The following is a 14,401-nucleotide window of genomic DNA, read 5'->3' as shown; positions in this document are numbered from 1 at the left end:
GCATAGGCCACGCCCCCTCACGCTGAGGCGGACACCTGATTGGTTCTTCTTCTTCTTCTTCTCTAGGTTTAATGGCGGATCACAACCAACGTTATTAGGTGCATACCGCCAGCTTCTGTACCGGAGTGTGTAACATCAGGATAATGTCCAGAGGTGTCTTCAGTATTCACATTCATTACTCAGGTAGAAGTATAGATACTAGAGTTTAAAAATACTCCTGTAGAAGTTGAAGTATCATCTCAAGATTTTTACTCAAGTAAAAGTATAAAAGTACTGGTTTCAAAACTACTTAAAGTATAAAAGTAAAAGTAATGTAAGGGGGGAAAAGAGCCATTAAGGACAAAAGCCATTGAAAATGAATGTATCTTAGTATAATGCAAATATATTAAAGAACCATATATGTGTACTATTGAGCATTAACATGTGTTTCAGAGAGCAGGAGATATGATGACTAGTTGCCTATAAGTATTGTAATGGTGCAAAAAGTCAAACTTCAGAGGCATGTTATCATTTATCCTAACCTTTATTGGAATGTACATCCAAGTTTAGTTGCAGGAATCTGAGGGAACGGATGTAAGAACAAAACTGGACAAGAACATCTGAAACAACCACAACCAAATTCACTCTATCCGGATGGAACAATTTAACTGGATAGTTTTTTTTTAAAGACCGAAATGAAATAGAGTAACAAGGCTGTTTTTATAATGTAAGGAGTAAAAAGTACAGATAATTGTGTGAAAATGTAAGGAGTAAAAGTAAAAAGTCGTTTGAAAAATAATTACTCCAGTGAAGTATAGATAACCAAAATTTCTACTTAAGTAAGGTAACGAAGTATTTGTACTTCGTTACTTGACAACTCTGATAATTAGTACGTCAGGTTACAATCTAACTTAAAAGGGGGGGCGGGGGAAGGAAAGAAAAAAAAAGGAAATACATAAATAAAATAAGATAACCACATTTATATTCTATTATCTATCCCTGCATCTTTAAGAAAGACAAGGATTGCCTATAACAATCCCTCATCACCTCACTCCTCCCTAATAACCTACTAAACTCCATTCCCTTCCCAGCTTGTACATCCTGTCTCTTAAAGCGTTCCTTTCTACCTCATACTTGCCACATTTAAGAATCACATGCTCTACACTCTCTGTGACATCACACTCATCACATTTATCAGACACTGACTTTGCCATTAAATACAGAGTTGATTTTAAACTAGTATGACCTAATCTTAATCTAGAAATGATTACTTCCTCTCTCCTACACTTTCTTTTGAAAACCTTCACGTTAATTGACTTCTGTATGCTATAAAAATGTCTCCCTTTTACACCGTTGTCCCACACCTTCTGCCATGAGTCCCTCACTGCCTTTCTAATTCATGATTTTGCTTCACCTTTACCAAAAGAAATTTCCACAATTGCTTCACTACTCAATTTCAATGCCCCTAATATTACTGCTTATTGGAATCGTTTCACAGATCATATTGATTGGAAAAAAACTTGGATGCTTCCTTTTTAATCACAAATAAGGTTAAGGAGGTCTCTTACCAAATCATACATAAATATTATCCTGCTAGCCATTACATGCAGAAATTTAAAAAGGACATTAATACGAATTGTTCCTTCTGTAATTTACATCCAGAAACAGTTGTTCATTTATTCTGGCTTTGCTCTCATTCGAAAAAACTATGGTTTATATACTTATTATTGACTCTTTCACTATAGATTTTAATTTACATTGGGAAAATGTTGTTTTTGGTTTCCATTGTTTCCCTAAGAAAGTAGGAAAATGTTACTTTTTGATAAATCTGTTTTTATTTCTTGCCAAATTTCATATTCATAAGAGTAAATTTTCAAAGAAAACCCCTTGATTTTATGTTTTCCAGAAAGAAATGGAACTTTACTTAAAACTAATCACTAAATCAACAAATGAAAAGGCTATTAAAGGGAACCCTGCATATTAAGACATGTAGGTCTTAAAAGATAAATGTTGGTATCAATTATAACAATGTGATATAAAAAACCTTGTTGATGTCTTCGTTTTTATAAAATTTGAAAATATAATTTTACATGTAGGTCGCCATTGTTTTTTACGTTCTGGGTAGTAACGTCACACGGTGGCACCTGCTAACCCCCGTCCACTGTTCTGACACCCAGAAACAGATGAAAACACAGCTAAACAGGTGACGGCGCACCAGAAACACAGATGAAAACACAGCTGAACATTAAGGTGACGGCGCACCTACAAAAAAGTAAAATAAAATTAAAAAAAAGTGCAGCCCCATACAGCATGAACTATAAAAACACCATAAAACTCAGATAGACTAACAGACCACACGTTTCAACTAGCAGATAACCGATGCTACAATAAAAACCCCAGCCAGATCTGGCGTCATTAAATTAAATAAAGATGTTCTTGCCTATTTGAAGCGAAGTCTGCGCCTCCCGTTTCGTCAAAGTCCCGGGCCAGTCCCCTCAGCGTCGGGTCTGTCATCACCCAGCACCGAGGCCGGTTTTAGGGGGGAGAGGGGGGGGGCTATGCCCACTCAAACGTGCATATTGCCCACCGGCGTCTCCATCCCGGCGGCGACAGCGAGAGCGGAGAGCGGAGAGCGGAGAGCGGCGAGCGGGTGGCGGAGCGCTGCGGGCTGTAGAGCCCCGGCTACGCAGGCTACGGCGTAGCCTACGCAGGCTACGGCGTAGCCTACGCAGGCTACGGCGTAGCCTACGCAGGCTACGGCGTAGCCTACGCCGTCTACGCCGTAGGCTACGCCGTGCGTCTCCCGTGCATCACAGAACTTTGATCCAGTTTGCCTGAACCGAGACGTCTTATGGGCTCCCTCGTCAGCCTCTACGGCCGGGAGAGAGCTGCTCAACTATGTTTTAGATACCTGTCCCAGTTAAACTAATGGGGCTTATCTTCCCAGAGCCACCGTCGTACGTCATCGCCCCCAGAATACATTGCGCAGGTAAAACATGGCGCCTCCCGCAGGTCAAAATATGTAATAAACATTGTAGATTTTTAAAGCAATTAGATTATTTTATGTGTTTCTAACAACATATTTTAGTATAAGAGAACAATTGTGGCTAATTAGGGACTACATGTCTTAATATGCAGGGTTCCCTTTAAAACCGTAGACGTGTAATATGTATAATCTTCTTGAATAACGGACATCACCCCTGGCACATGTTCTGTATTCTATTTGTATACTATTCTGTGATAATTCTTTTAAATAAAGAAAAAAATACTCAATTTCAATGCTCTTTTAGCAATATTGTCTGCTTTCTCATTGCCATCGACACCCATGCGGGCACCTGAATGGTTGAAGCAAAGCTCCTCAGTGATTGGTCCTCCGACAAACGGAGCGCTTCCCGCCCTCTGCTCTCATTGGCTGCGCCAGACCCCACGTGTGTCCAACGCGGAAGTAGAACCGACCCGGTGACATTATCGAGAATATCGATGAAAGTGTTCAGTTTAAAACGTTAATATCAGTAATTACAGCATAGTAGTAATTACAGTAAGTTGGAGCGTATTAGCTCGCGAAATGGCGACGGGTGGAGCTCAAACAGCGAGCATCGTCAATAAAGTTTTTACTTTTGAAGACGCCAAAGAAAACACGGAAACTCTGTCCATCACCATCCCCGAGGTTTGTTATTATAGATACACATGTATACAGGACTGTCTCAGAAAATTAGAATATTGTGATAAAGTCCTTTATTTTCTGTAATGCAAAAATGTCATACATTCTGGATTTATTACAAATCAACTGAAATATTGCAAGCCTTTTATTATTTTAATATTGCTGATCATGGTTTACAGCTTAAGAAAACTCAAATATCCTATCTCAGAAAATTAGAATATTCTGGGAATCTTAATCTTAAACTGTAAACCATGATCAGCAATATTAAAATAAATAAAAGGCTTGCAATATTTCAGTTGATTTGTAATGAATCCGGAATGTATGACATTTTTGTTTTTTTTAATTGCATTACAGAAAATAAAGAACTTTATCACAATATTCTAATTTTCTGAGACAGTCCTATATGTATGTGTGTGTGTGTGTGTGTGTGTGGGTGGGTGTGTGTGTATATATATATATATATATATATATATATATATATATATATATATATATATATCTATATATATGTATATATATGTATATATAGTTATTATAACTGATGTTCAAGTTATTTTAACTACTTTTAGTTATTATAATTTATGTTAAAGTTATTATTATTGTTAGTTATTATAACTGATGTTATAACAGCTGTTAAAGTTATAACTGCTGTTAGTCATTATAATTGATGTTAAAGGTATTATAACTGATGTTAAAGTTATTATAATTGATGTTCAAGTTATATTAACTACTTTTAGTTATTATAATTTATGTTAACATTATTATAATTGATGTTCAACTTATTATAATTCATGTTAAAGTTATTATAACTGTTAGTTATTATAATGGATAAAGTAAAGTAGTTAAGTTTACATCTTTAAAGATGCTTTAATCTCTTGGCTCAACAACAGACTTGCTCACATTTAACTAGTGTGGCAGATAAAGTTATATGAAAAAGTTAAACTGTGTAAACATAAATGTACAAGAAAAGAAACTCAGAAACTGGTTTATAAACTCCCAAAAAGAAAAGAGAAATAATGAATTACTGACTTTAGACACTTGGCCGTCACCAGTTCTGACTGCACGTACCTGCAGAAACCAATAATTAAACCATACATTTACATTTCTGAAAAATTGTGACCTTTTAAATTGTAAACTTGCAAAAAAACAAACTCATCATGGTGAATTTAAATTTGAATTCTTTCAGCTCATCACTCATCATTTAAGTTCCTAACAGAGACGTCCTTAAATGTTAAAGGCTGCTCATTTTATGAATGAATGAATGAAGTTTATTCAATCATGACAACACAAAAACAACACAACACCAAAAAAACATTGTTCACAGCATTGACATTGCACACAAAACAAATAATCATGTGTTCAACAATGACTGAAAAGGCATAGGCTGAAGCAAACTGCTTATAAAAGCCTATCCTTTTATTACCAACTTTCTTTTTTTGGCTACCAACCTCCAGAAAAGCAAAGAGACAATAGAAAAGCAAAGAAACAACAGAAAAGCAAAGAAACATTGACAAATAGTCAATTGCACTTATAAGCTTCAAAAATAGCTTTACAAACCATTTTCTTAAAAACCAAAAGAGAGACATTTTTAAATGTATGTTGGCATCATTCCAGAATTTAACTCCAGTAATGGAGACACGTCTCCTTTTCATACCTTTTTTAGCTTTTTGTTCAGTAACATTGCAGACACCTCTAACATTATACGGAGTCTCCTGAATTGAAAGAAACCTCTGTATTGAGTCAGGGAGCATTTTTGATTTTGCTCTTAACATAATTTGCATGATTTTATAATAAAACAACATGAGAATTTAGGAAAAGATACTCTGTGTGAGCGTAGTAATCAGCCTTATTGATGATACGTACGGCTCGTTTTTGCAGTTTTATTATTGAATTTAAGTTGGTTTTAAAGGTGGATCCACAAAGCGCTGAACGTTGAGCTTGACCCGGGATGTACGACAACAGTGTAGTCTTCATGAAACGTTGAGCCTTCAGAAGTGCAGCCCCGTGGATGTTCTGAGGTCATAAGTCTAACTGTAATAACTGGTGCTCAGGTTCTGGACCCGCAGTACGGCATGTATGTGTGGCCCAGCGCCGTGGTTCTGGCCCAGTATCTGTGGAAGAACAGACGGGAGCTGAGAGGGAAGACGGTGCTGGAGGTGAGAAGATCCTGCAGAACCAGGACTGGTGGAGGGGTGGAGGGATGGATGGATGGATGGATGGATGGATGGATGATGGACGGATGGACGGATGGATGGATGGATGGATGGATGGACGGATGGATGGATGGATGGATGTCATGTTACAGGATGTAACAGTTCAAACTGCGACTACGTTTACATGCAGTCAAAATTCGGGTTAAGGTCAATATTCCGGTTACTGAAACATTGGGAATAATCTGTTTCCATGCGTGAGCAAACAGGGTTATCCCTGTTTAAATGGTGATTAATCATTTGGGATATCTGGATCAAACCAGCGACGCGCGGAGAACATCATGACGCAATTCCCGTCATTTACGCTTCTTCTTCCTGTATCCAAATCCAAAACAACAACAATAACAGCAGCACGGTGGATAATCAACAGCCCAGTAGAAGTCGCCTTTTTCAGCGTCTTCCAGCGGAGCTTGATCTGGTCTGGCGTTCCTACAAATCCTGCTTCGCAACTTTTCACTCACCTATTTGTAAATCTGGCTATCCCGGTACTTTCTACCGTCTACAAATGCAGAAATGTTCATATCCTTCATTACATTTATGAAGTGATTAGTCTCCTTCTGGTCTTGTGTTTCTCCGTGTTTATAAGAACTTCCTGGACTCAAAAGACCAAGATTCCTTGTGAAAAAACATGCACAGATAACAAATTCCTGTTCCTTTTGATGGGGATATCCCGTTAGGCGTTTACATGACCGAATATTCGGGTTTTAAAAGGAGTAACCCAGGGGTCATATTCGGGTTTTAAAAACCGGAATATGAGCAAATTCCGGTTATTCCAAGGGGTTAATGGTGTTTACATGGTCGTGCGCAACCGGGTTATTGCTAATATTCCGGTTAGAAAAGGGTTATTGATGCATGTAAACGCAGTCTGTGTAAATGAAATGTACAAATTGTAGAACAGCAGACGGTAGTGTGGTTCAGACGTGGACGTCCTCCTACCAGCGTGTCCTCCGTCCACAGCTCGGCGCCGGGGTGAGTCTGCCAGGCGTGGTGGCGGCGCGCTGTGGCGCCGACGTCATCCTGTCGGACAGCGCCGACAAGCCTCTGTGTCTGGAGAACTGCAGACGCAGCTGCGCCGCCAACGGCGTCCGGGACGTGCTGGTCCTGGGCCTGACCTGGGGACACGTCTCGCCGGCCCTGCTGTCCCTCCCCGAGCTGGACCTGGTCCTGGGCTCGGACGTCTTCTACGACCCGGACGGTACGTGTGACGCCTGCACCGCTCTGGAGTTCCCGTTCTAGACCCACGTTTTGTTACGGGCGCCGGGGGAAACTGGCTAGACTTCTACCGGCGGAGCACCGACTTCTACTAACTGGCGTTCCGCTAACCGACTTCTACTAGCCGACGTCTACTAACTAACTTCTACTAACTTTTACTAGCCGACTTCTACTTAAGCTGGGCATACACTGTGCGATATTTTAAATCGTTTGATTCAGCCCCATCTCACACTGCACGACTAGATCGCTGAGTTCAAAAGTTCACAGCCCACGATTTATGTTCTCACACTGTACGAGCCGATGCTCGGATGCTCCGTCTGCTCACACTATACGATCATAATCCTCCCGTCGGACCTCTCTGTACTGAAGTCGAGGCCGGTTTTGGAGCAGGGGTGCGCTGTGTCCACCCAAACGTGTGTCCTGCCCACCCGATCAAAGGTTATGGGGATCCTTTATTTTTTTATAATTGTATTTTTTAATATCTATATATATCTATATATATATATATATATATATATATATATATATAAAAATCACAAAATATCTGTACCGTTTCTGATTGGGTGTGTGCACTGCGCATCATTTTTAGATACTCTCGACGGAGGAACCCGACGTCCCAGCAAAATGAGAAGAGAAAAAAGAGTTGTTCCGAACAGCAGACAGCGCACACACTGAAGGATGATTTATGGTTCCACGTTACACCAACGCAGAGCCTACGACGTAGGGTACGCAGCGACGCGCCCGGTACGCTGCGTTGGTGTAACGCGGAACCATAAATCAGCCTTTAGCAATTTGTGCCATTCTGTGTGGCGTTAAATGAAAAAAGATTAGATTAGCCGTGATTGGACAAGGAATTGGCTAGGCAGGCGTGGGAAATGCAGTATTTTTTCTGCTATTAAAACATGATTTGTAATGTGAATTTGCAACACTTTAAACTACAAATAATAGTTTTTGACGTGACATCAGAAATTGCGCATGCTCTCTGTGAAAGGATGAGGCAAATCGGGTCGTAGCTGCTTCAACTATGATTCCTTCACGAGGAGCGACCAGGATTTCAAACACGTTTAATTTTCTTGCGACCTCACGATTCGTGATTGGGAGCTCGTCGTGAGGTGTTACTCTCTCGTCGTTACCCCACGTTTACTGCACGAGGCACGACCAACGATTGGGTCGAAATCCGGCCCGATCCAAAAAATAGTCGCACGACTGGAAAATCGGTTCAAAACGAGCCGATAATCGCACTGTGTATGCCCGGCTTAACCGGCATCTTACTAACTGACTTCTACTAATTGACTTCTACTAACTTCTACCAACTTCTCCTTACCGACGTTAAACCGACAACTGTCCGGCCGCCGGTGCTCATGGTTGGATCTGCTTGGCTGTTCCAGACTTCGAGGATGTTGTTGTGACGTTGGTTTGCCTGCTGAGGAAGAACCCGAGGGCCCAGTTCTGGACCACGTACCAGGTCAGGAGGTGAGTCAGAGTCCTGGTTCCCCTCTCCGGGTCCAGTTCCTGGTTCTGGACCGTGTTCATGTTCCCCCGGTCTCTCTCTCCGGCTCCAGCGCCGACTGGTCCGTGGAGCCGCTGCTGCACCGCTGGGACCTGAGCTGCCGGGAGGTTCCTCTGGACCGGTTCCAGGCCCACGGACCCGAGCTGGCCGGGTCGGGTCTGCCGGGAAACCACAGCGTCCAGATGATGATCATCACCAGGAAGACGGAGCGGGACCGACCAGAACTGTCCCAGGAGGTTGATCCTCTGAACTGCTAGAACCATCTGGACCTGGAACAGGTTTCTGTGTCTGCAGCTGAAGGACGTGCACAGTTCTGACGTACCCCTTTTCAACCAAACCGGTTCCAGGTCTGGTTCTGGTTCACAACTCGTTCAACTAGGAACCAGCTGAGAACCGGTTTGTTTTTCCACAGCTCCGGTGCTAAGGGGAGCAACGTCATTACGTCTCTGCAAACGCCAGTTACGTCTCTGCAAACGTCAGTTACGTCTCCGCAAACGTCAGTTACGTCTCTGCAAACGTCGGTTACGTCTCTGCAAACGTCGGTTACGTCTCTGCAAACGTCGGTTACGTCTCTGCAAACGTCGGTTACGTCTCTGCAAACGTCGGTTACGTCTCCGCAAACGTCGGTTACGTCTCCGCAAACGTCGGTTACGTCTCCGCAAACGTCAGTTACGTCTCCGCAAACGTCAGTTACGTCTCTGCAAACGTCAGTTACGTCTCTGCAAACGTCGGTTACGTCTCTGCAAACGTCAGTTACGTCTCTGCTAACGTCAGTTACGTCGCTGCAAACGTCAGTTACGTCTCTGCAAACGTCAGTTACGTCTCTGCAAACGTCAGTTACGTCTCTGCAAACGCCATTTACGTCGCTGCAAACGTCAGCTACGTCGCTGCAAACGTCAGTTACGTCGCTGCAAACGTTAGTTACGTCGCTGCAAACGTCAGTTACGTCGCTGCAAACGTTAGTTACGTCGCTGCAAACGTCAGTTACGTCTCTGCAAACGTCAGTTACGTCTCCGCAAACGTCAGTTACGTCTCTGCAAACGTCAGTTATGTCTCCGAAAACGTCAGTTACCTCTTTGCAAAACGTCAGTAACTCTCTGCAAACGTCAGTTACGTCGCTGCAAACGTCAGTTACGTCGCTGCAAACGTCAGTTACGTCGCTGCAAACGTCAGTTACGTCTCTGCAAACGTCAGTTACGTCTCTGCAAACGTCAGTTACGTTGCTGCAAATGTTAGTTACGTCGCTGCAAACGACGTAACTGACGTTTGCAGCGTCTCTAGTTACGTCTCTGCAAACGTCAGTTACGTCTCTGCAAACGTCGGTTACGTCTCTGCAAACGTCAGTTACGTCGCTGCAAACGTCAGTTACGTCGCTGCAAACGTCAGTTACGTCTCTGCAAACGTCGGTTACGTCTCTGCAAACGTCAGTTACGTCTCTGCTAACGTCAGTTACGTCTCTGCAAACGTCAGTTACGTCGCTGCAAACGTCAGTTACGTCGCTGCAAACGTCAGTTACGTCGCTGCAAACGTCAGTTACGTCGCTGCAAACGTCAGTTACGTCGCTGCAAACGTCAGTTACGTCGCTGCAAACGTCAGTTACGTCGCTGCAAACGTCAGTTACGTCGCTGCAAACGTCAGTTACGTCGCTGCAAACGTCAGTTACGTCGCTGCAAACGTCAGCTACGTCGCTGCAAACGTCAGTTACGTCGCTGCAAACGTTAGTTACGTCGCTGCAAACGTCAGTTACGTCGCTGCAAACGTTAGTTACGTCGCTGCAAACGTCAGTTACGTCTCCGCAAACGTCAGTTACGTCTCCGCAAACGTCAGTTACGTCTCCGCAAACGTCAGTTACGTCTCCGCAAACGTCAGTTACGTCTCTGCAAACGTCAGTTACGTCTCCGAAAACGTCAGTTACGTCTCTGCAAACGTCAGTTACGTCGCTGCAAACGTCAGTTACGTCTCTGCAAACGTCAGTTACGTTGCTGCAAACGTCAGTTACGTTGCTGCAAATGTTAGTTACGTCGCTGCAAACGTCAGTTACGTCGCTGCAAACGTCAGTTACGTCTCTGCAAACGTCGGTTACGTCTCTGCAAACGTCGGTTACGTCTCTGCAAACGTCAGTTACGTCTCTGCAAACGTCAGTTACGTCGCTGCAAACGTCAGTTACGTCGCTGCAAACGTCAGTTACGTCGCTGCAAACGTCAGTTACGTCGCTGCAAACGTCAGTTACGTCGCTGCAAATGTCAGTTACGTCGCTGCAAACGTCAGTTACGTCTCTGCAAACGTCAGTTACGTCGCTGCAAACGTCAGTTACGTCGCTGCAAACGTCAGTTACGTCGCTGCAAACGTCAGTTACGTCGCTGCAAACGTCAGTTACGTCGCTGCAAACGTCAGTTACGTCGCTGCAAACGTCAGTTACGTCGCTGCAAACGTCAGCTACGTCGCTGCAAACGTCAGTTACGTCGCTGCAAACGTTAGTTACGTCGCTGCAAACGTCAGTTACGTCGCTGCAAACGTTAGTTACGTCTCTGCAAACGTCAGTTACGTCTCCGCAAACGTCAGTTACGTCTCCGCAAACGTCAGTTACGTCTCCGAAAACGTCAGTTACGTCTCTGCAAACGTCAGTAACTCTCTGCAAACGTCAGTTACGTCTCTGCAAACGTCAGTTACGTCGCTGCAAACGTCAGTTACGTCGCTGCAAACGTCAGTTACGTCGCTGCAAACGTCAGTTACGTCGCTGCAAACGTCAGTTACGTCGCTGCAAACGTCAGTTACGTCGCTGCAAACGTCAGTTACGTCGCTGCAAACGTCAGTTACGTCGCTGCAAACGTCAGCTACGTCGCTGCAAACGTCAGTTACGTCGCTGCAAACGTTAGTTACGTCGCTGCAAACGTCAGTTACGTCGCTGCAAACGTTAGTTACGTCGCTGCAAACGTCAGTTACGTCTCTGCAAACGTCAGTTACGTCTCCGCAAACGTCAGTTACGTCTCTGCAAACGTCAGTTACGTCTCCGAAAACGTCAGTTACGTCTCTGCAAACGTCAGTAACTCTCTGCAAACGTCAGTTACGTCTCTGCAAACGTCAGTTACGTCGCTGCAAACGTCAGTTACGTCGCTGCAAACGTCAGTTACGTCTCTGCAAACGTCAGTTACGTCGCTGCAAACGTCAGTTACGTCTCTGCAAACGTCAGTTACGTTGCTGCAAACGTCAGTTACGTTGCTGCAAATGTCAGTTACGTCGCTGCAAACGTCAGTTACGTCGCTGCAAACGTTAGTTACGTCTCTGCAAACGTCAGTTACGTCTCTGCAAACGTCGGTTACGTCTCTGCAAACGTCGGTTACGTCTCTGCAAACGTCAGTTACGTCTCTGCAAACGTCAGTTACGTCGCTGCAAACGTTAGTTACGTCGCTGCAAACGTCAGTTACGTCGCTGCAAACGTCAGTTACGTCGCTGCAAACGTCAGTTACGTCTCTGCAAACGTCAGTTACGTCGCCGCAAACGCCAGTTACGTCTCTGCAAACGTCAGTTACGTCGCTGCAAACGTCAGTTACGTCGCTGCAAACGTCAGTTACGTCTCCGCTAACGTCAGTTACGTCGCTGCAAACGTCAGTTACGTTGCTGCAAATGTTAGTTACGTCGCTGCAAACGTCAGTTACGTCGCTGCAAACGTCAGTTACGTCGCTGCAAACGTCGCTGCAAACGTCAGCTACGTCTCTGCAAACGTCAGCTACGTCGCTGCAAACGTCAGTTACGTCTCTGCAAACGTCGCTGCAAACGTCAGCTACGTCGCTGCAAACGTCGCTGCAAACGTCAGTTACGTCGCTGCAAACGTCAGTTACGTCATTACTAACGTCAGTTACGTCGCTGCAAACGTCAGCTACGTCGCTGCAAACGTCAGCTACGTCGCTGCAAACGTCAGTTACGTCGCTGCAAACGTCAGTTACGTCTCTGCAAACGTCAGTTGCGTCGTTGCAAACGTCAGTTACGTCTCTGCAAACGTCAGTTACGTCGCTGCAAACGTCAGTTACGTCATTACTAACGTCAGTTACGTCATTACTAACGTCAGTTACGTCTCTGCAAACGTCAGTTACGTCTCTGCAAACGTCAGTTACGTCATTACTAACGTCAGTTACGTCATTACTAACGTCAGTTACGTCTCTGCAAACGTCAGTTACGTCATTACTAACGTCAGTTACGTCATTACTAACGTCAGTTACGTCTCTGCAAAAGTCGGTTACGTCTCTGCAAACGTCAGTTGTTGAAGTTACGTTTCCTCATATTCTGCACTTCACTGCATCACCAGCGAGTGTCGCCAACGGACAAAACCTCAGAAAAGTGCGTACGCCAGCCTTGGTGTGTGAGAGAAGGACCACAACTTTCTACGTTCAAATCATTCTTTGTACATCCGACTGTGAGCGTAGAAAGTGGCGTACGCACGTTTTATAAATGAGGCCCCTGGTTACTGAATTCAATCCCCCACCCTCCCATCTTTGTAGATATTTCCAGGTGAGGAACTGTGCAAAATCCCTGTTCACTAACTTCCCTCACCTTCCGCCTGAGCAGCCATGGGGTGACCTTTTTCAATTTAATCCTTTACAAAGGTCTTTCATTTCAAAAATCTATAGTTCTATTCAGTCATATGACGGTTATTTGACCACTAGCACGAGAGAGACTTGAACTAGGATTAGTTTTTGATCAATATTGGTGGGAAGCCGCACTGAAGGTCGTTCACAAGACTTCCATTTGTGCCCGTTTGACCTTGATACAATTTAAAGTTGTATTTAGATGTCATTATTCAAAGACAAGGTTGGCAAGGATTTTCCCAAATATGGTAGATGTTTGCGACAGATGTGGAGGCTCAACCTTGCAATCTTACGTTATGTTTTTCTGTTGTCCAGCCCTTACACATTTTTGGCAAGTTTTCTTCGACACCATGTCCAAGGTATTCTCAAAAACTATCGACGCCTCATCTCACATTGACATTTTTGGTCTTCCTGAGGAGTAAACCCGATACTCTACTAAAGAATTTGAAGTAATAGCTTTCACCTCCTTCTTAACTGGAAATCCAGGACAGCTCCTTCCAGTACACGGTGGATTGACAAGGTGATGTCCTTTTTAAAAGTAGAGAAAATGAGATACTCAAGAAGGGGAAACTTGAACAAATTCTACAATAAATGGCAACCGTTTATGGACTTTTTTGCGACAAGTAACCCCCCTCCCACTCCCTTTTTATTTATTTATTTTTTACTTGGGTTTTGATTTTTTTGTTTTTTAAAAGATTTTTATTTATTTTTGTCTCTCCTTATGTTTATGTGCCCAGTTAATTATATCAGATTATGTCTATTTTATTGTATTGTTTATCTAGTCTTGTTTTGTGTTATCGTTATTTGTTCTTAAAAAGTATGTACATTTAAATCCACTGGTGAATAAAACCGTGTTCATTGCTGTCACCAATGTGCCCTGGCATATGGAAGTGCCTTTGTTACTTTTGCACTAATAAAAAAATATGAAACAGAGAAAAATGTCTCCGTCTCCTAGTCTTGCTGTTGCCGTTGGTCTGAATAACTCCTCCCCCTCCGCTTACGTAAGCGGTTCTTTCCTCTAGTCCAGCAAAGAGTTGGTGCTACCTTGGAACCGGTTCTTCTGGGCCGGAGCCAGTTCTTTGTCAGTAGAAACAGAAAGACCGGTTCCAAACTCAGAACTAGAACCAGAACCAGAACCAGAACCAGAACCAGAACCAGCCCTGGAACTGGTTTGGTGGAAAAGGGACCAGAGGGACGTTTAACCCTTGTACTGTCTTTGGGTCAAAATTACCTAATTTTCCTGTCC

The 14,401-nt window shown here is 43.6% G+C and overlaps 1 protein-coding gene across 1 annotated transcript; it reads left to right on the top strand.

The window, feature by feature from the left end:
- Positions 1 to 5,694: 5,694 nt before the first annotated feature.
- LOC133422673 (histone-arginine methyltransferase METTL23-like) lies at positions 5,695 to 8,925 on the top strand. The gene is made up of 4 exons (XM_061712695.1): positions 5,695 to 5,796; positions 6,808 to 7,045; positions 8,451 to 8,535; positions 8,625 to 8,925. Exons 1-4 carry the CDS (start codon positions 5,713 to 5,715, stop codon positions 8,827 to 8,829), a joined length of 612 nt encoding a protein of 203 aa, XP_061568679.1. The 5' UTR covers positions 5,695 to 5,712; the 3' UTR covers positions 8,830 to 8,925.
- Positions 8,926 to 14,401: the final 5,476 nt, after the last annotated feature.

The sequence above is a fragment of the Cololabis saira genome, chromosome 21 (assembly GCF_033807715.1).
Source record: "Cololabis saira isolate AMF1-May2022 chromosome 21, fColSai1.1, whole genome shotgun sequence".
NCBI classification, from domain to species: Eukaryota; Metazoa; Chordata; class Actinopteri; order Beloniformes; family Belonidae; genus Cololabis; species Cololabis saira.
The sequence above is the reverse complement of the archived record's forward strand: the minus strand, read 5'-3'. Positions and strand labels throughout refer to the sequence as shown.